Genomic DNA, 26613 nt, shown 5'->3' with positions numbered 1-26613 from the left:
TGACCATGTAATTTCCTTTTGCAAAGGCTTAAAAAAGTACTTTTGTGTTTCCATCTCCTGTTTGGAATCCTGCCAGGATCCTGAAGAAAAGCTCAAGCTAGCCTGCTGGAAGAGGAGAGGACAAGGTCCCAGCCAGGACCACCCTAGTCCAACCAGCCTCAGTCAACCTATCAGCTAACACAGCACACAAACAACACCAAAGACAGATTTGCTAAATCTCTCCCATAGAACTGCCTAGCTAACCTGCAAACTCAAAAGAAATAATAAATATTTATTGTTTCAACCACTTAATGTTGGGATGGTCTGTCATGTAGCATTAGCTAACCAATACAAACTCTCATCCTCATTTCTCCACTCTCAGAGGAAGAAGTATTCTTTCTTTCTTTGATCTTTTTTATAAATAAAAAGCATTTATTTTTTTTTCAAAAAAATTATTTATCTATTTATTTAGTCATTCATTTATTTTTATTTGACCAGGAGAAACACAGAGAGAGAAAGAGAGAGAGAGAGAAAGTGAGAAAGCAAGCCACCAGGTCCAGGACTTGAACCATAGTTGGCCATGTGGGAGTGTCCAGTGCCTTCACCACCACACCACCTGCTAGTCCCCAGTATTTCTTCTTTTTTTAAAGGCAAATTTCTCTATGTGCTCTTTATCCCATTTCTGCATTTCAGGTATCTTTCCTTTGATTATATTCCTCTATATTGTATTTTCAACTTCTTGTTCTCTTCTGACCTTTTTCCTCTATATATAATCATGTTAAAATACCTCTCATTAAGATAAAACACATGTCAAAATAACATTTGTTTCAGCAGGTTATTGACCTATTTATTCTACCATTCTTTCTTATACTTCTTTCTTTCTTTTTTTTTTTTTTGAGAGGTTTTTCCTATAGGGAGTATGCACTCATCAGAGAGATAGAAAGCGAGAAATCACACCCCAAGGGAGATGGCCACGCTGCAATTCCTTCTCTTCCATTCTCCTCTCGGGATCTTGGACACACACGCACATGTGCCTGGCGTGAGTTTAAGCCACCGGGTCCAGGACTCGAACGACGGTCAACCACATGGGAGTCCAGTGACATAGCCATTTCACTAACTGCTGGTCCCTCTGCTTATATTTCTTGAAAAGATCATCTGTACATGTGTACTAGAGTTCTCCAGAGAAACAGAACCAACAGAATATGTACAGATACATAGAGATTTACTTTAAGGAACTGGTTTACACAGTTGTGGAGGCTTGGTAAGTTCAAAATCTGAAAGGTTCCACTTGCTTTGGCAGCAGTATACAGAATCTGATGGGTTAGGCTATCAGGCTGGAGACTCCTGGAAGAGTTACAGTTGAAGCCCAAAGTTAGTCTGCTGGTAGAAATCTTTCTTCCTCAGGCAAGGTCAGTCTTCATTTGATCATGGCCTTTGATTAATTAGATGGGGTCCACCTCTATTATGGAGAGTGACCTGCTTAACTTAAGGTCCACTGATTTTAATGTTAATTTCATCCATAAAACACTTTCATAGAACATCCAGAATAATGTTTCATTATGACCTAGAGGATCGATACATAAAATTAACTATCACTATTTACTGGCCCTATATTTTTTGTCAGCCATTAACATACACTCTTTTCGGACCAGCAGTTAGCGTAATGGCTATGTCGCTGGACTCTCATGTAGTTGATGGGGGTTCGTGTCCCAGACCCGGTGGCTTAAAACTCACGCCGGGCACGTGTGCATGTGTGCCCAAGAGGAGAAGGAATTGCGGCGTGGCCATCCCCCCTGGGTGGTGATTTCTCGCTTTCTGTCTCTCTGTCTTTCTGGCGAGCGCGCGCACCCTATAGCAAAAACCTCAAAAAAAAAAAAAATACACTCTTTTCAGTTACTTTCTTATTAATCTACCTGTCTTACTCCATGTTTGCATTGCTAACAGAGATACTTGAGACTGGGTGATTTAATAAAGAGATACAGGTTTATTCAGCTCACGATTTGGAGGCCCAGGTACAAGTCCAAGTTCTGGTGAGGTTACAACATGGCAGGAGAATCTTAAGAAGGGCAGAGTGTGGCCTAGATTCATGTGCCTTTCGCCTGCCTCATCTTTTCTGCTTATATCTGTAGCAGAATTCCGTCATGGCGGCCTCACCCTATCTGCTCAGTCACTAGTGTTCCCCAGGGCCCCATCTCTTGACACTATGATCAGATGAAGTGCTTACCTTCTTAATTCTGTTTTAATGGCTGAACACATGAATTCGGGGAGGACATATTCAAACTATGGCCCTACCTAAGGCATTGGACATTGTGAATGCTCTCTTCATAGTTTTCTTTGATTGCTTTCTATTTTTTTTTTCTAATTTTGCTAGACATTTTCTAATTTTGAGCTTCAGAGCAAGAGACAGTGGTGGGGGAGGGGTAAGAAAGCCCACTCCCCATATGGGGGATGGTAAGAAAGCCCACCTCCCATATGGGGGATGGTCACGCTTCAATCTGTTCTCCTCCTCTCAGGATTTTGAACACACACACATACTTAGTGTGTTTTTCAAGCTGCGAGTCCAGGACTCAAACTGTGCAGTTGGTCATATGGGATCCAGTCGCCCTAACAACCATGCAACTTTAGCTTTCTGTAAACTCTTCTCTCTCAGACTGTCTCCCATATCTCTGACTCCTGCTTTTCAGTCTTCTTTATGGGACCTCTTCCTTTGCTTACTTCTTACATGACCCTTAGGGTTGTGCTTCCCAGACTGCCTGGGCCATCTCATGTATCAGTGACTTCAACTACCATATCTGTATCTTCTGCCTAGTCCTCATTTCTGAACTCTGTTTATTCATCCACTCATTCATTGTATTAATTGGGTAGCTGATCTACTGAGTGCTAAATGCGATGGGGTCTTACAGCAAACTCTGAAACAGCCCACAAGACCTGGCACCCTACTATTTACACCCCTGTTTAACCACTCCCTTTGAATATGAACTTTTATTTATTTGTTTACTTGTACATATGCATATGTGCCCAGCATGCTTTCAAGTCACACATTTGGGACTCAAACCTCACACTAGGACATGTGAAATTCAGCCACCTCGTGTCACTGGCTGGCCCCTGAATGTGAGATTTTAATGGACAGGCTAAAGCAAAACAGATGAAATATCACTTCTGGGGTTAAATTACAAAAAGACTCTGGCTTTTGTCTTGTCATCATTGCTTGCTCATTATTAGAGCTGTTTCTGCCTTTTTTCAGTGTCCTCACTCTGGAGGAAGCAAGTTAACACATTGTGTGAGAGGCCTAAGGAGACGCTTGCGTGGTACAGAACTCGAGTCTCCATCCATCAGCCAGTAAGGATGTGAGGTCTGCCACCAGTCACTTGAGAACCTGAAAGAGGTCTGCTACCAGTTGAATCCTGAGATGACTACGGGCTGGCCTTGATTACAACTTTAGGAGAGACCCTGAGTCAGAAGTGCCCAGCTAAGTTGCAACTGGGCTCTGATTCACAGAAACCATGAAAACATAAATATTTATGGTTTTAAGCTAAATATTACATTTTATACAGTTTATTTTATAGCAATATGTAATTCATATAGGGCTCTTCGGGGTGTGATGGTTAAGGTGCTGGACTCCCACATGGCTGACTGCAGTTTAAATCCCAGACCTGTCAGCTTCCTCTCTGACTTTTCCTTTTTCTCCCTCTGACTCTCTCCCTGGTCAAATTAATAAATAACAAGTAAAATGAAAAAACAATTTAAAAAAGAAAGTATAATAAGCAATAAACAGAGGCATAGTAAAAAAGGCTACAAAGAAGAATCACTTCAAGCCAGCCCTGGAGCTTTCTTAAGAGGTTACATTTTCTGAGGTTGACAGACTCTAGACTGTCCACTGGTGGTGGAATGCAGGCCAGGGAATGGATGTTGCTTTTTCTGATCATTCCCTGAATTTCTTGTTATTTTTCCATCCTTTCTGACTCTTATTTCATTGAGGAAAAATAGTTTAGCTAATGATGAAATTGGAGTAAACCACAGACAACAAAATTTAAAATTCGGTTCCTCACACTAGCCACATTTCCAGAGCTCAGTCCGTCACATGGCCAGTGGCTACCATTTCAGCCGGCTATCAAGTGTGCAGAATGTCAGCAGTTCTACTGGACGACTCCGAGGGATGTAACAAGAGTATGTGCCTCCTTTCCACCCATACTGACTTGTCAACAGTCGTATAACCCAGGCCCAAAGACTGGCCCCAAGCTCTTCCACCATTTTTAATTTGCTATAGGGCTCATCTGCTCGCTGGGGAGGGAGAGAAAGAGAAAGTGAGAAAACACCCCCAGTGGGGATGATCACACTGCAATCCCTTCGTCTCCATTTTCCTCTGGGAACTCTGGGCATGCATGCACAGGTGTCCGGTGTGTTTCTCAAGTCTCTGTCCCTGACTCTGACCTCGCCGTCTGCCCTGGGGGATCCAGCTGCCTTCATCACCAGGGGCTGACCTGCTCTCCTACTCTTTGAGGGAGACGTTTAAAACCACCGTTGCCCACAGATTATCATTTGGCCTAGCCTTGCTACGAAGGTGATGGGGCAATAAAAGTTGCAGATAGTGCCACACAAATTAGGTCAGCGGCACCTCACACCCCCAGGTCTGAGGACAGACGAAAGGGCGGGGCCAGCCGGCGCCGTCACGAGGCCAGGGGCGGGGCCGAGCACGGCTGGGCGGGCCTCCGGCCCAGCCCTGCGTGCTCACGTGACAGGTCCGCGAGGCCCCGCTCGCGCAGTCGTCTGGGCGAGCGAAGATGGCGGCCGAGAGGGAGCCTCCTCCGCTGGGGGACGCGAAGCCCACCGACTTTGAGGAGCTGGAGGACGGAGAGGACCTGTTCACTAGCACTGTCTCCACCCTGGAGGTGAGACGGCGTCGCCGTGGATGCTGCCCTGCGCCGCTGCCGCGCGTCTTACCTTTAGGTTCCTTTCCCTGCCCCGACTCGTTCCCTCCCCACCACCTGGGTTCCCACGGGCCAGGTCGAGGTGACAGGTCGGGGTGACACCTGTGACGTGAGCCCCTTCTCCGGAACCTGTCAGTGGGCTGGGCCTGGGCCTGGACAGGTAGGCCTCCTCACGAGAGCAACCCGGGGGCCGACCCGGCGGAGCGTCGCCGAGCCTCCGCCACCCCACGCCGCTGGCCTTCCTGGGAGTCGGTTGCACGTCTGTGTCAAGGCCCGGGAAGGGCTCCCCCGGGTCCCGGTAAACTTCCCCGCGCTCCTCTGGGGCTTCCGTAGCTCCTGTGGAGAGGCGCCTGCTTTCCCTTCCGCGGGAGGGTGTGCCCTGAAAGGGGAAGCACTGGGGCGATTGCCGAGTGGCGGGGCCTGTGGGGACCCTGTGAGCGCACTTTTCTGTCACGGCTCTTCACGGGCTGCTAGTTCTCCTTGGGGTGTGGGGGAGCACCTCTGTTTTGGACTCTTAAATAGGTAAATGCAGTTGTCCGTTGTTTTAGTTTCTGGACTTTTTATGGGTCATAATGTTTATAAAATATAAATTAATTGTAGGGAGTAGTCCAGGAAACTGCTGGTGGTTTTTTTTTTTTTTAAGTTACCAGAGGAAAAATAGAAACAGCTCTCCACTCCTTTTTCCTCTTTTCTCGCATGATCAGCGATCTCTGAAGCTGAGTGTTCCTGTTTTTGTCAAAGGAAACACCATCTATGAACTTTAACTGTGTTGGGCCCTCCCGTGTCCAGTTCACGTTTGAATAGCTTTGCATCTGATGAGGGCACACACCCCTCCTAGCCTAATTCGGAATCTAAGTGCATTTATTAAAATGTAAGCAAATTTATCAGAGGATTGCCTACCTCCGGCTCTACTTCCTTATAAACTGCTTTTTTTGGTAGTTTTCTTGGCTTCTTCCACCATGCACCAAATCAATTGGAAATTAACTGTAAAAAGTCCATTATCCGAAATCCAGTTGCCAGAAACTGGTAACTTCCAGAAACCTGTTTGAGCATTGACCACTTTCAGCTAATTACCCCCACCTTCCCTCAGACTGTAGGCTTCCTTGATCACCTATGTGTACCTCACAAAACCTGAAGCATTTGCATTTCCTGTACGTTTACTGGATTGTCAAAACCAGCATCTCCTAAGAATTGTTAGACATTATTTTGCAGAATATATTTTAGGGGGTTATTATCCTTTTAGCTTTTTGTAAATACAGCTACCTTAATGTGTTGAAAGTGAAGGTCTGTAGGATCCTAGCACCTGTTTTTCCTTGAGATATATGGGAGGATCAAAACAAACTTGATTGATCTAGAGTGAACTAGACTACTGTGAACTTTAGCATTTTGTTTAATCTAAGTTGTTCACAATTGAGTAAATGGAACTACATTTTGTCTTTCTCATGTGATTAGGACTTTTTATACAAATGATAATTTGATTTTCCTTTTTATGTAAGTCTGTAAAGTTTGATTATAAATACTTTAAATTTATCTTGGTTAAAGCACTGTGAAAATTAAAAAGTTTTGACTTATTTTTTTGAATTTGCCAGAAGTTACTTGGGCCCAGCAGAGAGAGACAGACAGAGGGAAGAAGTTCTTCCATGGTAGGGTATGGTCACATGGCAGTCCCTTCTTCATTTTTCCATCTTTTCTCGATTTTGTGTGTATACGTCCATCCAATCCCGTCACATTTTTCAAGCCTCTGGGGCCAGAATTTGTACCAGGCTGTTGGTCATGTGAGATTCAGCTCCGGACTGGCCCATGTTGTTTTTGATTATTCATCTAAATTCCTTTTTCCCTGGATTTTCGGGTTACTTGTTTTTAAGAAGATATGATTGTGAGATTTGTAAATTCAAGGGTTTTTTTCTTTCTTTCCTTTTTTTTTTTTTTTTTTTTTTAAAGTTTCCAGAGAATACATACTCTGCAGAGAGAGAGTGAAGGAGGGGGAGATATCCAGTCTCTGGAGGTGGTCATGCCAGCTTCCCTTCTTTTCAACATTTCTCCATCCTTTTAGGATTTGAGGCCTGCACACACACGTGCCCACTTTACACATTGTTTTTTTTCTTTTTAAACTGTTTGAGGAAGGTGTTTTTTTTCTTTTTAAACTGTTTGGGGAAGGACATACAGCAATATTTCTTGGTATACTAAAACTTTTCTTTAGTACTACCCTCTTTTACAAAGTGCTTCTAAAACTTTAATGTTCAGGAGATTCCACAGTAGTCATATTTAGAGTGTGAGTGCCTATACCACGCTAGGATTTGAATGCTTAATAAGTGCTTTAGAGCAGTGCATGTCAAACTTAATACATAGTTATCTAGGGATCTTGTTGAAGTGCAGATTCTGATTCTGAAGAGTGGGGGTAGGGCCTCATATTCTGCATATTTAACAAGTTCTCCTGAAGGCAGTGCTTCTACAAGGTCCACAGACACATCTGAGTTGCAAGGCCCTAGGTGATTTCCATGTAGATCATTTACCTTGAATAGTTATTACCTGGGGGGGGGGGATTTTATTTATTTATTTATATAATCAGATTTTTTATATATATATATACACACACATACACACACACACACACATACATATATACAGATATAGATTATATTACATATATAATCTGTAAATTGAAAGTAGGACATAAATGAATCCCCCCCATTTGACAGAGGGCACTTAGATCTACCAGAGAGAGGCAGAGTTGAGTGAAAATCTTCCTAATAGGGCATAGTCACACTTCAGTCACATCCTTTTCTGCATCCCATCAGGACTCTGGGACATGCATATTCACATGTCTGGCATATCTTTTCAAGTCTCTGGACTAGGATTTAAACTGTGGTTGGCCATGTGGGATCTGGCTCCTCCAACTCCTTGGCTATGGGCTAGCTCTATGAATGTTTTCTAATCCACAAAGAATGGGGCTTCCAGGTAGTGCACTAGTAAAATGCAAAGCTTTGTGAAATAGTCCCACATGGAAAAGTTCCTGGTTCAAATCCAGAGACCTTCCTGAGTACATACACCAGTATGCCTTTGCCAGCGATCCAGGGTACACTGGGGGTGGATTGTAATATCAAGATAGAAGTTCTCTGCCTCTTTCTCCCTTGCTCATGGGAGAAATAAATAAACTTTTTTAAAAAGTATAAATTGAGACCTACAGATAGCATAATGGTTACATTGCTGAACTCCCACATAGTCTATCATGGTTCGAGTCCTGGACCTGGTGGCTTAAAACTCACAAGAGGCATGTGTGCGTGTGTGCCTAAGATCATAAGAGGAGAATGGAGGAGAGGCGATTGCAGCGTAGCCGTAGCCATCCACTCTGGGAGTGGGGGTGAGTAGTTTCTCAGTTTCTTCCTGTCTCTCCAGCAAGCACATGTGCCTTATAGCAAAAATCTCACTCTAAAAAAAAGAAATTAAGGGACCAGCAGTTAGCGTAATGGCTATGTCACTGGACTCCCACATAGTCGACCGCAGTTCGAGTCCCAGACCTGGTGGCTTAATCTCAGCTGGGCATGTGTGCGTGCGTGCCCAAGATCCCAAGAAGAGAATGGAGGAGAAAGGATTGCGGCGGCGTGGTCATCCCCCCAGGGGGTGATTTCTCTCTGTCTCTCTGTCTGTCTCTGTCTGGCGAGCGCACGTGCTCCATAGCAAAAACTTCTCAAAAAAAGAAAAAAAAAAAGAAATCAAAAGTATAAATTACATTATTTCTATAGAAACTTTCAGTGGACATTTAACTTGGGAGAAAGGGAGACTATCATTTGAAACCCATGAAAGTGAAAATCTAATTATAGACAGTTTCAGTGGCATAATTGTTAAGCTTGTAATGCCTATGTGTTATTATGTCCAAATAACGTATTTGTATATTTTTAGCCCAATATTAAAACTCCTTTTTTCCCCAAAATTAAGACCAGTCACATAAAGCTGTATTCAATAAATAAAAACCCTACTGCATGTTTTGTTGGGACTATGGATCAAGAGTGTTATGAGGCTGTATTGGGAGTAAGGAACGGAAAAAGCGGGATAGAATCTGGTAAAACTTTGTTCTTTTTTGGTAGTGGAGAGGCAAGGTTTTAAATTGTTTATGAGTACTGCTTTTTCCTGAAATGATACAGTCCTGAGCTTAAAAAGGTGCTTGACCTTTAAGTGCCTTTTTTTTTTTTTTTTTTTTTTGGAAGTTTTTTTTTTTTTGGTGACCATGGCCTCCCCACAGAGAGATAGAAAGCGAGAAATCACCCCCCTGAGGGGCTTGCCATGCCCTAATCCATTCTCCTCCATTGTCCTCTCAGGATTTTGGACACGCATGCACACGCGCCTGGCGTGAGTTTAAGCCACTGGTTCCGGGACTCTAACCGCGATCGACTACATGGGAGTCCAGTAACATAGCCATTACGCTAACTGCTGGTCCCTTTAGGTGCCTTTTTGCATGGAGTAGTAGATACCACCTTTAAAAACTAAAGTCAGGAATTTATGTTATATATCTGGTTCCTTTTTTTTTCTTCTTTTTGGAGAGGTTTTGGTTTTTTTTTTGCTATAGGGTAAGTGTGCTCACCAGAGAGACAGAATGCTAGAAATCACCCCCGGGGCGGGTGGTGGTGGTATTGGCCACGCTGGAATCCCTTCTCCTTCATTCTCCTCTCAGGATCTTGGGCACGCATGCGCACATACCTGGCGTGAGTTTTAAGCCACCAGGTCCAGGACTCGAACCACTGTTGACTACATGGGAGTCCAGTGACATAGCCATTATGGCAACTGCTGGTCCCATCTGGTTCTTTTTTTAAAACAGCTTTATTGAGGTAAAATTTATATACCATACATTAACCATTTGATATGTTCAATTTAGTGATTTTTTAGAGTATTCACAGTTATGTGCAGCCATTGACATAGTCAGTTTTAGAACACTTTCATCACCTCGGAAGAAACTTTGTACCCTTTAGCCATTACCTCCCCCATTTTCCTATGCCCTGTGCCCTCTGTACCCCAACCCTTAACAACATTTAATGTATTTTCTGTCTCTGTAGATTTCCCTGTCTGGACTTTATTTGAATGGAATCATATTATATATGGTCTTTTGTGACTGGCGCTTTTTTTTTTTTTTCACTTAGTATAATGGATTCAAATATACTTAGCATGTGTCAGTACTTCATTCCTTTCTATAACCAAATCATCTTTTCCTATATGGATATACCACATTTGGTTTATTGATTTGTCAGTTGATAGTCATTTGGATTGTTTTCTTCTTTTGAATAATGCTGCTATAAACATTTATATATGCATATATTTGCTGGGTAATATATTAACTCTTGGTTCATCCATTTGAAGAATTGCAAGACGGATCTCCCAAAGTGATTGCACCATTTTTTATTCCCACTATTGTGTGAGAGTACCAGTTTATTCATATCCTCATTACTCCTGTTAATCTGACTTTTTGGGTCTGTCCATCTTAATGGTTGTGAAGTAGTATTTCACTGTGATTTTTCTGTTTTGTTTTGCTTTTCCAGATTTATGCCTTAGGGCACATGCACTCCCCAGAGAAAAAGGGATATTGACAAATCACCCCCCAGGAGGACTGGCCACACTACAGTCCCTTCTCCTCCATTCTCTTGAGATTTTTCAGTGGACATTTAACTTGGGAGAAAGGGAGACTATCATTTGAAACCCATGAAAGTGAAAATCTAATTATAGACAGTTTCAGTGGCATAATTGTTAAGCTTGTAATGCCTATGTGTTATTATGTCCAAATAACGTATTTGTATATTTTTAGCCCAATATTAAAACTCCTTTTTTCCCCAAAATTAAGACCAGTCACATAAAGCTGTATTCAATAAATAAAAACCCTACTGCATGTTTTGTTGGGACTATGGATCAAGAGTGTTATGAGGCTGTATTGGGAGTAAGGAACGGAAAAAGCGGGATAGAATCTGGTAAAACTTTGTTCTTTTTTGGTAGTGGAGAGGCAAGGTTTTAAATTGTTTATGAGTACTGCTTTTTCCTGAAATGATACAGTCCTGAGCTTAAAAAGGTGCTTGACCTTTAAGTGCCTTTTTTTTTTTTTTTTTTGAGAAGTTTTTTTCTTATTTGGGCACATGCGCTCACCAGAGAGAGACAGAGAGATAGAAAGCGAGAAATCACCCCCCAGAGGGGATGGCCATGCCCTAATCCATTCTCCTCCATTGTCCTCTCAGGATTTTGGACACGCATGCACACGCGCCTGGCGTGAGTTTAAGCCACTGGTTCCGGGACTCTAACCGCGATCGACTACATGGGAGTCCAGTAACATAGCCATTACGCTAACTGCTGGTCCCTTTAGGTGCCTTTTTGCATGGAGTAGTAGATACCACCTTTAAAAACTAAAGTCAGGAATTTATGTTATATATCTGGTTCCTTTTTTTTTCTTCTTTTTGGAGAGGTTTTGGTTTTTTTTTTGCTATAGGGTAAGTGTGCTCACCAGAGAGACAGAATGCTAGAAATCACCCCCGGGGCGGGTGGTGGTGGTATTGGCCACGCTGGAATCCCTTCTCCTTCATTCTCCTCTCAGGATCTTGGGCACGCATGCGCACATACCTGGCGTGAGTTTTAAGCCACCAGGTCCAGGACTCGAACCACTGTTGACTACATGGGAGTCCAGTGACATAGCCATTATGGCAACTGCTGGTCCCATCTGGTTCTTTTTTTAAAACAGCTTTATTGAGGTAAAATTTATATACCATACATTAACCATTTGATATGTTCAATTTAGTGATTTTTTAGAGTATTCACAGTTATGTGCAGCCATTGACATAGTCAGTTTTAGAACACTTTCATCACCTCGGAAGAAACTTTGTACCCTTTAGCCATTACCTCCCCCATTTTCCTATGCCCTGTGCCCTCTGTACCCCAACCCTTAACAACATTTAATGTATTTTCTGTCTCTGTAGATTTCCCTGTCTGGACTTTATTTGAATGGAATCATATTATATATGGTCTTTTGTGACTGGCGCTTTTTTTTTTTTTTCACTTAGTATAATGGATTCAAATATACTTAGCATGTGTCAGTACTTCATTCCTTTCTATAACCAAATCATCTTTTCCTATATGGATATACCACATTTGGTTTATTGATTTGTCAGTTGATAGTCATTTGGATTGTTTTCTTCTTTTGAATAATGCTGCTATAAACATTTATATATGCATATATTTGCTGGGTAATATATTAACTCTTGGTTCATCCATTTGAAGAATTGCAAGACGGATCTCCCAAAGTGATTGCACCATTTTTTATTCCCACTATTGTGTGAGAGTACCAGTTTATTCATATCCTCATTACTCCTGTTAATCTGACTTTTTGGGTCTGTCCATCTTAATGGTTGTGAAGTGGTATTTCACTGTGATTTTTCTGTTTTGTTTTGCTTTTCCAGATTTATGCCTTAGGGCACATGCACTCCCCAGAGAAAAAGGGATATTGACAAATCACCCCCCAGGAGGACTGGCCACACTACAGTCCCTTCTCCTCCATTCTCTTGAGATTTTGGGCATGTATGCATATTTTTCAAGCCACCATGTCTGGTACTCGAACCAGATAGTCAGTCATGTGGAATTCAGCACCTTAACCACCTTACCACTTGCTGGCCCAAGAGTTCATATTTAAAGTATAAAATTTATAAGCCTGATAATGTCTCTGGAGTCTGTGGGTGATGACTCTCCCTTTTTCTTTCTAATTTTAATAACTCATAGCTTCTGTTTATTTTTGTTTAATTTTACCTAGCTAAAAGTTTGTTTTTGTTTTTGTTTTTCTTTTTTTAAAGAGATTTTTGCTGTAGAGCACATGTGCTTGCCAGAGAGACAAAGAGCAAGAAGTCAACCCCCAGAGGGGACATCTACACTGCAGTCTCTTCTCCTCCATTCCCCTCTCAGGATTTTGGGTACACATGCCCGGTGTGATTTTCAAGCTGCTGGGTCCAGGACTCAAACCGTTGTTGGCCATGTGGGAGTCCAGCGACATAATATTATATCATCTGCTGGTACTAAAGTTTATGACTTTCTTAGAATCATTATTAAAAATTAGCTTTTGACCCAGACTCCATGATGCAGTTGATAGTATACCAGACTGTGGAACTGGCTATCACATGCCTATTGTGGTTCAGGTCCCCAGCCTGATCCTCCTCAAAACTTGTTGGGTATGCATGCTGAAGATCCTGGCAGATTAGAAGAATGGAATCACAGCATGACCACAGCCTGCGTAAAGTGCTTCTATTTCTCTCTCTCTCTCATCTCCTGCCTGCGCTTGGTTATGAATAATTAAAAAAAAGAAAAAAGGGAAAAAGTCAGTCTTTTGCTTTCATTGACTTTTTCGCTATTCTTTGTTTTGAATTTCATTGTTCTCTGCTCTTTATTTTCTTATTGTTTGCTGTTTAATTCTAGTTTCTTTCTGTTTATTTATTTATTTTTTCTCAAGAGGTTTTTTTTTTTGTTGTTGTTGTTGTTGTTGTTTTTTGCTATAGAGTGTGTGTGCTCACCAGAGAGACAGAAAATGTGAAGTCACCCCCAGGACGATAGCTACACCACAGTGCCTTCTTCTCCATTCTCCTTCTGGGATCTTGGGCATGCACACACTTCCTATGTGATTTTCAAGCCACCTGGTCCAGGACTTGAACACTGCTAGGCTACATGGGAGTCCACCTATGTAACTGCTACACCATCTTCCAGCTCCTGATTCTAGTTTCAGAATTTGTGCATCTTACAAATTTTGTTATTTCGTCTTCGTTGTTATTCAATTTCAAATATTTTTTAGTTGGGGTCAGCAGGTGGCATGGTGGTAAAGTACTAGACTCCCACTTGACTGACCACAGTGTGAGTCCCAGACCTACTGTCTTGCTCTCTCGCCCACTCTCTCTCTGGTTAAATCCAATCATCATCATTAATAAGATTAAATGGGACCAGCAGTTAGCGTAGTGGCTATGTCACTGGACTCCCATGTAGTCGACCGTGGTTCATGTCCCGGACCCAGTGGCTTAAACTCTCGCCCGGCGCCTGTGCGTGCATGCCCAAGATCCTGAGAGGAGAATGGAGGAGAAGGGATTGACGGTGTGGCCATCCCCCCTGGGGGGTGATTTCTCGCTTTCTGTATTTCTGTCTCTGTATGTCTGGCAAGCGCATGTGCCCTATAGCAAAAACCTCTTCCAAAAAAATAAATAAATAAATAGTTACTTTAATGTTTACTAGTATCCCATTTTAATTTATCTACTGGATTTTTTGCTTCATCTTTTCATATATAAATATGTATTTTAATGGCTGTTCTAGTGACTATAATACGCACACCTAACTTTTTTTTTTTAAGAGAGGTTTTTGCTATAGGGCGTGTGCACTTGTTAGAAAGACAAAGAGGGACACAGAGACAGAAAGCAAGAAATCACTCTCGGGGAGGATGGCCACGCCACAGCCGCAATCCCTTATCCATTCTCCTCTCCGAATCTTGGACACACCCTCATATGCACCTGGCTTGAGTTTAAGCCGCTGGGTCTGGAACTCGAACTGCAGTCGCCTACGTGGCAGTCCAGCGACATAACCATTGCATCATCTGCTGGATTCACGCACCTAATCTTTTACTGTCCTGTTAAAGTTAATATATTTCTATAAATATAAAATGTAGAAATTTACAACCATTTAAGTTCATTGATTGGGTATCTTTTTTTTGGGGGGGGGGGTTTGCTATAGGGGGTGTGTGCTCACCAGAAAGACAGGGAAAGGCAGAGACAGAGACAGAAAGTGAGAAATCACACTCACACACCCCTGGGGTGGGAGGTGGCCACACCGCAATCCCTTTTCCTCCCTTCTCTCGGGATCTTGGGCACGCATGTACACGCACCCAGTGTGAGTTTAAGTCATTGTTTCTGGGACTCGAACCGCGGTTGGCTACATGGGAGTCTAGTGACATAGCCATTACGCCAACTGCTGGTCCCAGGTCAGGCATCTTTTATGTTATAGTTTTCATATGTATCCATATCTTCATATATTGAAAACATTACGAATGCTATAATTTTTGCTTTCAGTAATCATACCTATTTTAAATAACTTACAGGAAAAATAGTCTATTGATTTCTCCAGTTACCATTTCTGTGGCTCTTTTATTCCTGAAGATCCAAGTTTGTATTATATTCCCATATTTATGTATCTTCAGCCTGAACATCTTCTCTATTACTAACCTAAGTGGGTTTTTTTTAGTTACTTCAAGTTTGAACATTTTTTTCCACCTTTGTTTTTCAGCCATTTTCATGAAGTGACTAGATCTAGCTTTTGAGTTTGTCCTGTTTGTGGTTTGTTTCTTTCTCAATCTGTAAACCTATGTCTTCCACAAATTTTGGAAAGAGTTTACACATAGTTTTTTGAAATACTTTTCTACACTGCTTGCTTCTTCTTTCTTTCTAGGACACCAATGACATGGATGCTAGACTTTTTGATATTGTTTTACCACGTTTTGAGGTTCTGTTGATTTTTGTTCAGCTTTTCCTATCTGAAGAACTGTAGGGACCAGTAGTTAGTGTAATGGCTATGTCACTGGACTCCCACGTAGTGGACCGCGGTTTGAGTCATGGACCCGGTGGCTTAAAACTCACACCAGGCGCGTGTGTATGCATGCCCAAGATCCTGAGAGGAGAATGGAGGAGAAGGGATGGTGGCGTGGCCATCCCCCCTGGGGGGTGATTTCTTGCTTGCTGTCTGTCTGTCTCTGTCTGGCGAGTGCACACGCCCTATAGCAAAAACCTCTCCAAAAAAAAAAAAAGAACTGTAAAGAGTCTCAAATTTTACCATCCTCTTATGCTGACAGGTTCACCTGTATTATGGTGACTAAAAGAAGAAAAACTACAGGACTTTATTACTCGAGTAGCAAGCAGCATGAATATCATGTCTGTTACAGTTTCCCTTTGTTCCTCCTGTCCATGCAGGATGAGGTAGATGGGCTCAGGTGAATGCTGCACCTGTGTTTGGTTTGTGTCACAGCTGAGGAACCTGAGCTTAGAGAACCTAAGTCATTTATAGTAGGCAATAAGTTTTCCTATTGTTTGTACTGGAGTAGACATTATTATACTGCACAGTAAATAAGCCTGGTCTGTGCTTGGTATAAAGACACTTACTTCTCTCTTCCAAGGCTTTTTATTATATAAACCACTCATGAAAACATAGTCCAGAGCAAAGGATCAAATGCCTCTGCAGAAATGTGAGAGACACGGGGCTAATTTACTATGCTGTTTCGTGTCTGTTCCGCCAATGTATAGCTTGGAGGCAAGCCCATGATTTGTGTAGGTTCATCCCGAAAATTAGAGAATTCTCCTCTCCACTTGTCTCTTTAGGATCCCTACATTTCCCTCTCTTCACCCTCCATGCGGTTGTTCTAAGTTCTGGCCAGAAACGTAAGCCCTCAGAATTGTAATTGCTTGTACTGTTATTTCTGTCCATCTTAGGCTAGCCTTGCAGAAAAGCAGCAAAAGAAAGAAAATACTGATGAAGATATCTGCTACTTACACTTCAGACTACTGGGTCCCTTTTTCCTGGTTCAAAAGGCCAGAGAGTTAGAATTTCTCTTGGGGTTTTAGATGTTAGCACTCATGACTGTTGCTGTCAAGCAGCTAAGCAACTGAGTTTGGCCTGAGGGCAGAGCCAGGGAGGAAAACAGGGAAAGAAAAGGAAAAAGAGGGCTGGCCCAATGGTGCAATGGTTAAGCACTGTGCATTGGGAGCTAGATCCCTCACAACTGTGGTTCATCAAGCCTGGTGTCTTAAAAAACATGCCAGATATATGTGTATGTGTGCCTTAATTCCACCAAGATGAAGAAATAGAAGAAAAAGGATTGTGGCATGATGTTGTCACTTTGGGGGGTGGTTTTTCTCTCTCTCTTCCTTTCTGGTGGTATATACACCTTCCAACAATTTTTTTTTTTGAGAGGTTTTCTCTATAGGGCACGTGCGCTCACCAGACAGACAGACAGAGACATAGAGACAGAAAGCAAGAAATCACCCCCCAGGGGGGATGGTCACGCTGCAATCCCTTCTCCTCCATTCTCCTCTCAGGATCTTGGGGGTGAACCAGCAGTTAGCGTAATGGCTATGTCGCTGGACTCCCACGTAGTTGACCGCGGTTCGTGTCCCGGACCCGGTGGCTTAAAAAACTCACGCCGGGCGCGTGTGTGTGCATGCCCAAGATCCCGAGAGGAGAATGGAGGAGAAGGGATTGTGGCGTGACCATCCCCCCTGGGGGGTGATTTCTCGCTTTTTGTCTCTATGTCTCTCTCTCTCTGTCTGTCTGGCGAGCGCACGCGCCCTACAGTGAAAATCTCTCCAAAAGAAAAAAATGGAAAAGAAAAAAGTGTTTCCACCCATATTTTCTATATTTCTGTATCCCTAGTAGAATATCCAGAAAAATAAAGTGTTGTTGAAGTCATTGCTGCCTACATTAGTTCTGCAGTTGGCATCATCCTCAGGCAAAACTGAGCTAGAAAAAACAAGGGGAAAAATTACAAAACCGACCCTTGTTAGGATCATTTTTCACATTTTGGCTTTCTCCCCAACCTGCCTCCTATTATTTTTATATTGTTATTTTTTAAATTCTAGCCAGAGTTTTAAATGTTAATCTGTAAGAGATTAAACTATAGTAGGCATCTTTGATTTTGGTTGGAATGTTTTCTCCTTTTTTTGGAGAGATTTTTGCTATACAGCATGTGCGCTCCCTAGAGAGAGAGACAGAGAGATAGAAATCAAGAAATCACTGTGGGGGAAGGGGTAGCCACAACATAATCCCTTCTTCCCTCTTCTCTTGGGATCTTGGGCACGCATGCCCCTGGCGTAAATTTTAAGCCGCCAGATCTAGGACTCAAACTATGGTCGATTAGTATGTGGGAGTCCGGTGATACAACCGTTGTGCCATCTGCTGGTTCCAGTTTTGGTTGGAATCCAGGCACTTTTTTTTTAACTTTTGCTATAGGGCACACGTGCTTGCTGGAGAGGCAAAAGGAACGTGAGAAATCACACCTGGAGATGGGGGCGCCCATGCCAGTCTTTTCTCCATTTTCGTTCAGGATTTTGGGCACTCAGGCACATGTGCCTGACATATTTTTTCAAGTTGTGGAGTCCAGGATTTGAACTGCACAATCATTTATGGGGGATCTAGCACTTTAACCTCCATACTTACCTATCTGGCCCAGGTACCACTTTTTAATTGAACAGATAGTCAGAAAACTGTTTGAAATTATATCATTAAAAATGTTTGCATACTACTCAGGGAAAAGAAAAAAATGTAGTTGTCTCCCCGTATCTGTAAGGGATACTCAAGTTCCTCCTATAAAATGGGATAGTATTTGCATATAAGGTCCTCCTGTATACTTTAAAATCATCTCTAGATTACTCATAATAGTTAATAGAATATATATGTTATATTATTATATACTGTTATACTACTTTTTTTAGAAAATAATGACAGGGAAAAATGTCTATACATGTTCGGTATAGACTTGACTATTGTAGATCTAACCACATAGTACATGTCAACAACAACATAATGTTTTTCAGGGCTAGTTGGTTGATTCCCTGGATATGGAGCCCATGGATAGATAAGGAGCCCATGGATAGATAAGGAGATACTGACATCTACTCAGTTAAATATCTTGGATAACTGTAGTGCTCCAGGCAGGGTTGCCTTCAACAATCGCTTTCTCTTTTGATGATCATTCCACACTTCTTTCCATCCACTGAAGAACAGCTCTTCTTGCATTCACTAGGAGCCTGGAACAGGAATGGAGAAGCAAGGTCCTTATAGCCCTTAGTGAGTGACTGCTCTTTGGCTACTCCTTGTGCAGTGACAGCTGTGGATGGATAGGCACTGAAAGCAAGACCATGCCACATAGCCTCTCCACAGTGGTGACTGCTGCTCCAACAGACACTACTGGAGTTGCCCACTGCCCACACCATTTCATACCACACTTCATTCTCGAGCTCTGAGTTTGAAAGGTTTTTTTTGTTTGTTTTATTGCTTTGGTAAGTAAACATGTTAGGCCTAGATTTTGATGTCAAAACTATGAGTACCCAAGACAGCAAAATGAGGACATTTAGTTAGAAAAATACATCATAGAGTGTAGTCTATGTATTAAAGCTACTTACTGAAATATACTAAAATATACAACAGTCCTGTCTGTTTTAAAAGAACCTAAGTTAGCGTAATGGCTGTGTAGTCAACTGTGGTTCGAGTCCCGGACCCGGTGGCTTAGACTCACGCTGGGCGCATGTGTGTGCGTGCCCAAGATCCCGAGAGGAGAATGGAGGAGGAGGTATTGCAGCATGGTCATCCCCCCTGGGGGGTGATTTCTCGTTTCCTGTCTCTCTGTCTCTCTCTGTCTTTCTGGCGAGCGCACGGACCCTATAGCGAAAACCTCTCCAGAAAAAAAAAAAAGAATATAAGAAGGAAAAAGTCTGTTTTAGTTATTCAAATATTTAGCATTTCGTATTCAGATATTTAGCATTTTGTTGCCTTCTCGTCATCCAAAGTTCCCTTTGTATCTTTTTTCTGTAGCATATAGAATTCTCTTTAGCATTTTTTTTAGAGCAGATTTGTTGGCCTTAGAGCAGGGCCAGAAAAGAAAATGGGGGAAAGAAAGAAAAGGAAAAATAGATAATTCTGTAATGAATTACAAATAAGATGATAAATTATCTTATTTGTACTTAATATGTAAACTTTCTTTTACCTTTATTCATGAAGGATATTTTTGCTGTTTATATAGAATTCTGGGATGATAGCCCTTCATTTCAGCACTTTCAAAGTATTCTTCCACTTTTTTTTTAGCCTTCATGATTTCTGATGAGAAATCCATGGTTGTTTGAATTGTCACTTATTATAAAAATATGTTGCTTTTTTCTAGCTGCTTTCTTTTTTTTCCCCGTATCTTTTATTTTCAGCAATTTGATTATAATAAGTGTAGGCACAGTATTTGATTTTATCCTTATAGAAATTTGCTGAGCTTTTTGGATTGATGAATTTGTCTTTCATCAAATTTATTAAATTTCAGTCAGTGTTTCTTAAAATACTTACACAACAATTTTTATTTTTCCTTTCAGGACTCCAGTGACCTGAATTTTAGACTTTTTGATACTGCTTACTGGTTTCTGAGGCTTTTTTCTTTTTTTTTCATACTTTTCTCAGAAAAAGTTACTATTGTTCAGAATGAATATTTTCTCTGGATTTATTTTCAAGTTCACCAACACTTTCTTCTGTCATCTTCATTCTGCTATTAAAAAAAAAATCCATAAACTTTTAATTACATAATTTTTTAGATGTAAAATTTTCATTTGAATATTTTATTCGATTGTTTTTGTTTTTTAGTTTGCTATAGTACATGTGCACTCATCTGAGAGAGACACACAGAGTGAGAGAGAGAAAAAAAGAGAGAAATCACTTCTGAATGGGGATAGCCACACCACAGTCCCTACTCCTCCATCCTCTTGGAACTTTGGGCACAATGTATGCGCTCCTGGTGTGTTTTTCAGGCCACTGGATCTGAGACTCAAACCATGCAGTCAGCTATGTGCTATCCAACCGTCCTAACCACCACGTTACTACCTGGCTGGCCCCATTTGGTTACTTTTTTTTCTAGCTTGTCTTTCTTGGCTGAGAGCTGTCATTTTATATATTTCAAGTATATTTACTTTTGTCACTTAGAGCATTACCTTTATCTCAGTTAGAAATGCTTTTAAGGGTCTGCCTGTGGCATGGTGTTAAGGGAGCTGGGTCTTACATGGCCAACTGAGTGAGTGGTTTGAGTACTGGACCTGATGGCTTGAAAAACATGCTGGGCGTGTATGCATGGGATGCCTAAAATCCCAAAAGGAGTGAGAAGCAGAGAAAGGATTGTGACTTTATCATGTCCCGTGGAGGGTGCTTTCTCCCTCTCTGGCAAAGGGCATGTGCCCTCTGGAAAATTAAAAAAAAAAAAAAAAAAGAAAGAAATGCTTTTATTAGAAGTTGTTGCTGTTGTTTTGACTGCTGCATTCAACATCTGCATTATTTCAGGGTTGGCATCTGTTGATTGTCTTTTCCCTTAAAATGTGGCCACATTTTCTGTTTTTATGACAGTTTTACAATGTATCGTAGATGCTTCAAGTGTTGTACTGTGTAGACTCTGCATCCTTTTATATTCTGGAGAATGTTAGGAGTTATTTATTCTTTTTTCTTTTCTCCCTCAGGCAGTCGACTTACTTAGATTCAGACCATAAGTGCAGTCTGTTTTGCCTTCTTTGTACAGTGGTCCTAATCTCAGTTCAGTTTTCAAAGCACTTGCTTCTTTGGGTCTGTACCATGCATTTACCTTTGAAGGCTTAGTCTGGGATTTTGGTGATGATCTAAGTATCAGTTCAGTTTTCAAAAGTCTGTGGTATGCTGTTTGGGTCCATTTTTACACATGTGCTGCCCAGGATTGAAATTGAGACTTGCATACTTTCACTCAAGGATTTGCATAGGAATTCCCTTCTCCTGTGTTTTTCTCTGATATTTTCCCCACCCTTTCAGGCAGGCCTCTTTTTTCTCACTTCTTTTGCCCAGAAGATGAGATTTCTTTTGGAGTTTTATTTATCTATGGGAAGTCTGCAAGAGGAAAGGGGGAAAAGACCAAACATTTATTCTAGTCAGCTTACATGACCTCTTTGCCTGATTCATCTGGCCATAAAGAGGTTTATGTCAAGCATTCTAGCTGCCTGTGCAAACTGTGCCAGGACTCAGATCTGTGACTGGGACTCAACACAGTTTTCAGACAAAGCTATCAGAGAAAAGAGAGAAGAAAATAGACTCAGAGCCAATTGGTGGCACGGTGATTAAGGTGGCTAGATCCCACATGGCCAGCTGCGCAGTTTGAGTCCTGGAACTCTCGATTTAGAAAACACACCAGATGTGTGTGTGTGTGTGTGTGTGTGTGTGTGCGCGCGCGTGCCTTAACTCTAAGAAGAAGGAATTGTGGTATGGCCATCCCCCTTGGAGGGTGCTTTCTCACTTTTTCCTTGTCTGACTGTCTGTCTCTCTGGCAAGTGCATATGTGTTATAGCAAATTAAAAAGAGAGAGAGGGTCACTGCCTTTCACAATCTAATTTTGATTACTTTTCAGGTTTGCTAGGTAGAATGTGACTATGACCAAGGAAATTTAAGAAGCTTGAGAAAGTGTTTTCCACACAGCTGGGTCACAACAGCTCTTTTTAATATTTTGGAAAGCAGAAGTTACAAAGTTGTAAATAAATACTTGGAGGTTACCCATTGTTTTGGTCTGAGAAGACAGGGTATCTTGAAAGGGAGGGTCATAAGTAGAGTTAGAGATTCTTTAGTTTATTATTGACTGAGAGCAAGGCTTTGTTTAAACCTTAGAGTCAGCAGAAAGGAAGAGTCAAGCTTAACCATAACATATAAGGGAGTTTACCAATCATATGGTGTTATGCCAGAGTCAGGATCTAAGTAAGCCACAATTGCTGAGGCAAGTGACCTGTTTAGTAAGATTGATGGCTGATAAGTATGACTATCAAAGGCCCCTTAAGAAGAAATTTTAAAAAGTGGTCAGAGTTCAGCCTATACAGTATTAGTATTTGGTATTTGTGCTTAGTGGGATGTATTTCCTTAAGCGAATATGTAGAAGTATTGAATCATAAATGAATATTAAATTTTAATTAGGGATACTGAGGCAGAATATTAAAATTAGTGAACTCTGTTTAGCTTAAGGAGAGAGTAAAGAGTAGAATAAAGGCGTACAGATAGTTTGACTTGCCTAGACAGGGCTTGTTGTATATGGGAAGTATTCAAGTGTTTAGAGAAAGTAATGGACCAAAAGGAGAGGAGGGAGGAGAGTAGTCTGGATGAGTAAAAGCAGGAATAGCAGTTGTTTGATAAGAGTTTTGGGTTGCAAACAACATAAACTGAATTCATTTCCTTTCAAAGGAAAAGGAGTGTGTTAGCAGAATAAGGGAACTCTGAATCAGCAAGAAACTTAGAAAAGAAACCATAGGAACTCAGGGAGGTAGCCAAGATCATGCCACACAAGTAATGTACTCATTCGTGTATGCCACTCCTGGTATTATTAACACTGAACACTGACGCTTCTCCCTGTGCTTTTGAATTCTGCCATTCCTGAGTTCTTTTCAGTTAGTTCTTTATTCTTGGCAGCCACTGGGAATAGTCTCTTGCTGAACTCCTCCACTGTCTTATTACCTACCTTGAGTGCCCCCCAAATTGTTTGAGTACTGGTAACCGAAATGGCCAATATCCATTATATTTCTTAGTAGAGCTAAGTAGTTTGAGGGAAGTATAAAAATAATAATGAAATATTGGTCACATGGCCCAGCCTGTGGCATGGTGGTTAAGGAAACTGGATACCAAGTGGCCGACTGTTTAGTCACGAAAAATGTGACCTAGACCTGGTGGCCAGAAAAACATGTGCATGTGCGTGCATGCACATGTCTGAAATCCCTAAAGGAAGAAGAAGGGATTGCGGCACCACTATTTCCCATGGGAGTAGCTTTCTTTCTCCCTCTCTCTCAGTCTCTTAAGTGCATGGACCCTTTGGCAAAATTGAAAGAAAGAAAGAAAATGAAAATATTGGTCAAGTGATTGAAAATTTATAAAAACAGACCAAAGGACTACCTGAATTTTTTCTTGAATAGTGACCTGATCTGTTAACAACTGTTTGGAACAGATTACCATGGCTTAATTTTTTTTGAGATGGACTTGTATGTAGATAAAGATTTCACAATGAATTCCTTAGATATTTCAGGCATGGAGTAAAGAGCAAACAGTGGCCACAGAGCTGAAAAGTAAGTAGACTAAAGACTCAGGACTCAGGACCAGGAAGTCAAAGAGAAGAATTAATATATTTGCTAGACTTGAAATCTTTCTGTAGTCAATTTTAAGGCACAGAAGTAACAAAAGTTACTACAAAAACACAAATCTTTTTTTTTTTTTTTTTGGAGAGGTTTTTGCTATAGGGCATGTGTGCTCGCCAGACAAAGAGAGACAGAGAGACAGAAAGTGAGAAATCACCCCCCCAGTGGGGATGGCCATGCCGCAATCCCTTCTCCTCCATTCTCCTCTCGGGATCTTGGGCAAGCACACACACACGCCCGGCGTGAGTTTAAGCCACCGGGTCCAGGACGCGAACCACTTTCAATTACATGGGAGTCCAGCAACGTAGCCATTACAGTAACTGCTGGTCCCCAAAACACAAATCTTCATAGAGGTTTATTTGATGTGTTAAGTGCAGTATCTTCAAAAAGTTCATGGAAAATGCATATTATGGAAAAACTTCATGGATTTCAGTTTTTTTGCACCAAAATAAACTTGTACTTAAATCCTATTTTTTTTCACAAACTTTGCAAAGTCCCCTCATAAAATATGAGACAAGAAGAAAGTATTTGGGGGACACTGAATTAACAGTTTGACTACTAAAGCTGAAATATTCATAAATGCTGTCAGAAAACTAAGATATTCAGCATAGGAAATTTTATTTCAGGACTTGCTCTTATTCAGTTAGAGATAGATGAAAAGCATTGCTCTAACATAGTTTTGAGACATTTCCAAATACACAATTGATCATAATTAACAAATCTATAGATCTTTTCCAAATTTTACCAGTTTTATATCTTTTTTCTTCACAAATTTATATGAATGGGGACCAGCAGTTAGCATAGTGGCTATGTGACTGGACTCCCATGTAGTCGACAGCAGTTCGAGTCCCAGACTCGGCTGGCTGAAACCAAGCCCCGGGCCATGTGACTCGGCTGCTTAAACTCACGCCAGGTGCATGTGCGTGCGTGCCCAAGATCCCAAGAGGAGAATGGAGAAGGGATTGCGGCGTGGCCATCCCCCCTGGGGGGTGATTTCTCGCTTTCTGTCTCTCTGTCTGTCTCTGTCTGTCTGGCGAGCACACGTGCCCTATAGCAAAAACCTCTCAAAAAAAAAAAAATTACATGAATGGTCTCCTTGCTACAAGTTTCAACTCCAGTGTCACCTTATTGCTTCCGTTTTTGTTTTTTGTTTTTTTGTTTTTTGTTTTCCTGCATTTGCCAAGGAGTGCATGCACTCACTGAAGAAAGAAAATGAACCTCCTGGGTGGATGGCCACACCACAGTCCCTTTTCTACATTTTCCTCTAGGAATTTTGAGCACTTCAGCACACACGCCTGGTGTGGTTTATCTTTCTTTTTTCAGGGCGTATGTGCATGCATCCCCAAATCCTGAAAGGCTGAAGAGATGGAGGAGAAAAGGAGAGATGCTTTCTTCTCTCCCTGTCTCTCTCCGTCTCTCTCTGGCAAGCACATACACCCTCTAGAAAATAAGTAAATGTATACAGTACATATGTATAATTTACATATATGTTTTATCATATAAAATGTACTTATATATAACTTTTTTAAAGTAAATCAGTAATTAAAGAACTTAGCCCTGAGAATCATATAGCAGCCAATAAAAATTTTTTCAGACCTACATCATGTCATTTTAAAACATCTCCATAAAACTTTCCTGTGGGTTTCTGTCACACACAGAATAGAAAATTCTTTGCCATCTCTGATGACTCCCTCTTGATTTGGCCAGAAGAGATTGTTTTATATCATTTCTTGTCATTTTATATGATCTACTTCGATCTTGCCACTTGGTGGAAACTTTGTTTTGCTCAAGGTTAAATCCCCACTACCTAGAACAACACTTAGCACCTAATTGTGCTCAACTCGTTTTGGCAAACACATTTTAAATACATATGGGCAACTCAAAATAGCTGTTCAGTTATAAATACTCCATTCTGTTATACATCTACTAGAAATATTTAGCTCAGTACCGTACAGATAAATGATCAATTTCGCTCAGTATTGGTCAGATAGTAGGTTTTCCCCTATACTTTAAGCTATGAACATTCTCTGAACATCCTAGAGGGAGATACTGGTGCTTGCCTTTCTTTTTATTTATTTTTAAAGAATTATTTAATTTAATTTATTTATTTTTAATTTGACCAAAGAGGAACAGAGCAAGAATGAGAACCAGAGAGAAAGAGAGGGAAAGTGAGAAAACAAGCTGCCAGGTCCAGGACTTGAAACTTGGTCAGCCATATGGGAGTCCTTTTTATTTTGCAATAGGACATGTGTGTCACTGGAGAGAGGGGGAAAGAGAGAGAGGTAGGTAGGTTAAATGGAGGTACACTTTCATGATAATTGGGGATCTGCAAGAAGCCTTCCCTTTAAATTTTCCCATAAGGGTTTAGACCACTTTTGAAAACTCTTACGGAAATGTGCTCAAACCACAGAGGATATTTTACTCTAAAATCGTATTAGTTACAGAAGACATCAAAATATTATTGGTCCTACAAAAAGTTTATTAACCATAAAAAATAATTTACCCTTACTAAATTATTTTTCTTTGCTATAGGGCACACATACTCCCCAAAGAGACAAAGTGAGAAATCACCCCTCCCCCTGCCCCTAGGAGAGTTGGCCACACCCCAGTCCTTTCTCCATTCTCCTCTTGAGATTTTGGGCACATGCACACACACACACACGCCTGGTGTGAGGTTCAAGCCTCTGGGTCTGGGACTTGAACTGCCATCAACCATGTGGGAGTCCAACTCCTTAACCACTATGCCTATGACACTTGATGGTCCCTACCCTTAATAAATTAAGAACTTCTCCAAATCTCCCTTTAAG

At 41.3% G+C, this 26613-nt stretch overlaps 1 protein-coding gene across 2 annotated transcripts in view; it reads left to right on the top strand.

Moving 5' to 3' along the window:
- The first annotated feature begins 4709 nt into the window (after nucleotides 1-4709).
- The window catches only part of SNX2 (sorting nexin 2), a 70382-nt gene continuing 48478 nt past the window's right edge, over nucleotides 4710-26613 (top strand). For both annotated transcript variants that reach the window (XM_006167477.3, XM_006167476.3), the window contains exon 1: nucleotides 4710-4868. In XM_006167477.3, coding sequence (XP_006167539.1) covers nucleotides 4761-4868 — 108 coding nt within the window. In that variant the 5' untranslated portion in view covers nucleotides 4710-4760. The remainder of the gene's footprint in view (nucleotides 4869-26613) is intronic.

The sequence above is a fragment of the Tupaia chinensis genome, unplaced genomic scaffold (genome assembly GCF_000334495.1).
Source record: "Tupaia chinensis unplaced genomic scaffold, TupChi_1.0 Scaffold144806_1, whole genome shotgun sequence".
Taxonomy (NCBI): domain Eukaryota; kingdom Metazoa; phylum Chordata; class Mammalia; order Scandentia; family Tupaiidae; genus Tupaia; species Tupaia belangeri.
This window is presented reverse-complemented; position numbering and strand designations above follow the sequence as displayed.